Source organism: Wickerhamomyces ciferrii, contig 00139 (assembly GCF_000313485.1).
Source record: "Wickerhamomyces ciferrii WGS project CAIF00000000 data, strain NRRL Y-1031 F-60-10, contig 00139, whole genome shotgun sequence".
Classification (NCBI taxonomy): domain Eukaryota; kingdom Fungi; phylum Ascomycota; class Saccharomycetes; order Phaffomycetales; family Wickerhamomycetaceae; genus Hansenula; species Hansenula ciferrii.
This window is the reverse complement of record NW_011887601.1, coordinates 1-3,619: the sequence shown is the minus strand read 5'-3', so window position 1 is coordinate 3,619 and position 3,619 is coordinate 1. Positions and strand designations below refer to the sequence as shown.

General features: G+C 26.5%; 2 protein-coding genes across 2 annotated transcripts; one reads left to right on the top strand and one right to left on the bottom strand.

Annotated features, from left to right (window-relative positions):
* Positions 1-62: 62 nt before the first annotated feature.
* Positions 63-995, top strand: BN7_4097 (ABC transporter permease; the record flags this gene model as incomplete). Its single annotated transcript, XM_011275310.1, has 1 exon — positions 63-995. One exon carries the CDS (start codon positions 63-65, stop codon positions 993-995), a length of 933 nt encoding a protein of 310 aa, XP_011273612.1.
* Positions 996-1,426: 431 nt separating this feature from the next.
* BN7_4096 (C2H2-type zinc finger protein) lies at positions 1,427-3,151 on the bottom strand (the record flags this gene model as incomplete). Its single annotated transcript, XM_011275309.1, has 1 exon — positions 1,427-3,151. One exon carries the CDS (start codon positions 3,149-3,151, stop codon positions 1,427-1,429), a length of 1,725 nt encoding a protein of 574 aa, XP_011273611.1.
* Positions 3,152-3,619: the final 468 nt, after the last annotated feature.

Below are 3,619 nucleotides of genomic sequence, written 5' to 3'. Positions count from 1 at the left end.
TCACAAGAGCTAGGGTGGAATTATTATCAAATAATTGGAAGTCTCAATCAAATTTAATAACAATGCCAAATGATACTAAAATTATAACAGAATCTGAATTTCCTCAAGTATTTGGAAGCTTTATAAGACAACCTGCAAGTTTCCTAGTTGCATTCTACGCATGTGTTAGACAGTTAGGTATAACTACACTGAGAAATCAACAAGTATTTGTGGCTAGAATAACTCAAGTTGCAGGTATGGGTGTTATTATTGCACTTTTCTTTGCACCATTAAAGAATAATTATATTGGTGTTTCAAATAGATTAGGTCTTGTACAAGAAGTTACAAGCCTTTATTTTTGTGGTATGCTAAATAATTTAAGTTCATATCCTGATCAAAGAAATTATTTTTACCATGAATATGATGATCGAGTTTATGGAATCTTACCCTTTTTTTTAAGTTACATGATTGTGGAAATTCCATTTGAAATAATTTCAAGCCTCATATTTGCAGCTTTCTTAGGACCAATTGTTGGATTACCAAGAACCGCGGAAATGTTTTTCTCTATAGCTTATGTTTCATTTCTCATTACATTTTGTGGTGAAAGTTTAGGTATTATTACAAATACACTATTCCATCATGCGGGTTTTGCTGTTAATATTGTTTCAATTATCCTATCAATTGGTACATTTATGGCTGGTATTATGTCATTGCAAATGGATGGAGTATTAAAAGGTATAAATTGGATAAGTCCTTTAAAATATGGTATGGGTATCTTGTTAAATATGGCATTATCTGATGATGTGAAATTTACTTGTGACGATTCTTCAAGAGATAATCAAGGTAATTGTATTTTCAGTGATGGTGGAGATGTCTTAAGACAATATAATTTAAAAGCACCATATAAAAAATTCTTAGGTGTTTTACTTGCAGTTGCAATTATTTATCGTGTCATTGCTTATGGTATTTTAAGATTAAAATTGGTTAAAATTAATCTTGGATCTAGAAAACAATGATTGTTTAGTATTAAAGCCATTCTTCATATTGATGTTATTAATTTTATGCTTATTTATTTATTCTACTAAAAATATCACGCTCATTACGATTGAAGTTGAAAATTCGTATAGCAAATATAATTAGTGTATATTGAAATCCGGTGCTTAATCCATAGCAACAATTTAAAAACGGTATAATCAAAAAGTAAAAGGGTATACATATAAAATGAATTTTATAATTAAAATAGTGTCCAATGAGTTGCTTAACAAAGCAAAAAAGAAAAAGGATGATAAAGAAATAAAAGTAAAAAATCATAAACGTCAACATCAGAGTGAGAAAGGATAAACATAAAAAGACAAACATTCAATCATAACAATAGAGAAACACACACACATACTACCATTGGACAATGATATAAACCCCTCCAAAAAAGGACAAAAAGGACAATTGATTAAACATCAATTTCAATATCTTTAATTTCTTCATTTTCATTATTATGAGTTTTAATATGTTGAGCTAAATTATCACTTCTTGAAAATTTTTTACCACATAAATCACAATTAAATGGTTTTTCATTTGTATGTAAAGATCTAAAATGTCTTTTTAAATGTTCTTGTCTTCTAAATCTTCTTTGACAATACGTACAAACAAATTGTTTTGTTGCATCATAAGCTAATGAAGGTTTACGACCTCTTCTTGCTGGTTCATTTACTGGTGGTTGATAATCTGCTGGTGGTTGAGGAATTATGTCACCTTCTGGTAATGTTGGTAATGGAGGTGTGTTATTATTATTAGTATTATTGTTATTATTATTTGAACTTGAATTCATTGAAGTTAAAGAAGTCATTCTTTTGAAAGATATTGATTTTGAACGTTTTTTATTATTTGTATTAACATCAGAAAATAAAGCAGCATAATCTGGTGAATTATTTTCCTTTTTAATTTCAGTTTCTTCATCATCATTTTCAAATTTTAAGTGTGATGATGAAGAATCATTATCAAAATTTGAATTATTTGTTGATAATGAAACTGTACTTGTTACATCATGATTAAATTTTAAATCCATAGGAATTTGAACATTTTCTTGTTGTTCAATATCAATTTCTGGAATAATATCTAAATTTAATTCAGGAATTTGTGCAATGAGTTCATCATCATTTTCTTGTTTGATTTCAGGCTCTGATTTATCACCACCAATACGGCCATTTGTTAAAGTACTAACTAAACTTGATTTGGTTTTTTTTGGTTTAGTAGTACAATTACAATTCTTTATATGAGAATTTTTAACACATTTTTTCTTTTTTGGTTCAATAGTTTCAATATTTGAATCTTCATCATTTAAAGAATCTTCAATTGGGATATTTTCAACATCTTCAACTAAATTTGGTAAAGTTTTAACTAAAACTTTTGGATCTCTATGAGTTGAAAGTGGGTTTATAACTCTTAAATTAAAACGATTATTTGAAGAATTTCTAAAAATTGAACTAATTGAATTTGATATTGATGATGTAAATCTTGATTTTTTAGTTTGATCAGAATCTTCAATATCATTTATACCCATATTTTGTAAATTTTCAAAAAATTCATGAGATTCTCTTGATGATGAACCTAAAGTTGTACTATCATTATGGAAATTACCTAAACTTGATGAATCAAAATTAAAATCCCAAGCAAAATCATTTAATTCTTTATTATTATTATAATAATCAGATAAATTTGGATGATTATTTGAAAAAGAAGTTGAATTCCATTGATTAAAATCATTAGTATTATTGATATTATGAGTATTACTAACCAAAGTATTATTTGTATTGATTAAACTTAAGTCATTATCAAATTCAGTATTCATATTCATATCTTCATTATCTTGATAACTTTGTAATCTTGATAAACTATCATCCATATTATTATTGTTATTATTATTATTATTTAAATTAAATTCAAATAATTTATCAAAATTCAATTCATTATTATTACCATGATTCTGATTTTGATTATTAACTTCATTTAAAGAAGACATTAGAGATGCATTATCATTCTTGTAATCTTCATCAACTCTAGAAATGATTAAGTCACTATTGAAATTGAATTGATTTTGGGTTTGTTGATGTTCGGTATAATTGGGAATACCATTGAAAGAATTCCCGTTCACTGGGTCTTGAAAAACACTCTCCATGATGTTTTGTATATGATGAATCTATTCACAATATTCTCTGAATCACAGTATATTCTCTTATTATTTTTATTTCTTTATTGTTTGTTTATGTAGTTTATTGTTTTGTTTCAAATTAAAAATTCATATTTTTATTGTAATTCTCAAATGGTTTCATTTTCTATTCAAAGCCATTTTTAGTTTTTTAAAGTTGTTATGCACTGCCAGAAAGATTGCGCACTGAGAATAATTATACACAGTTGGAAAGCAGTTTGATTACCGGATTAGGAAGTCTACAATGATGATTTTAAGGAAATATAGGCAAAATTACTTGAACAAAATGGTAATTATAGCCCAAGAATCGTTATTAAATACATTTCAAATATTGTAATACGTGTACTATTATATAGACGTTGTATTTGTTATCTCGTTGTTTTTTTCAATTGTTTTAATGAATCCGATTTTTCCATTTTCAATTTTTCATCCTCGGAA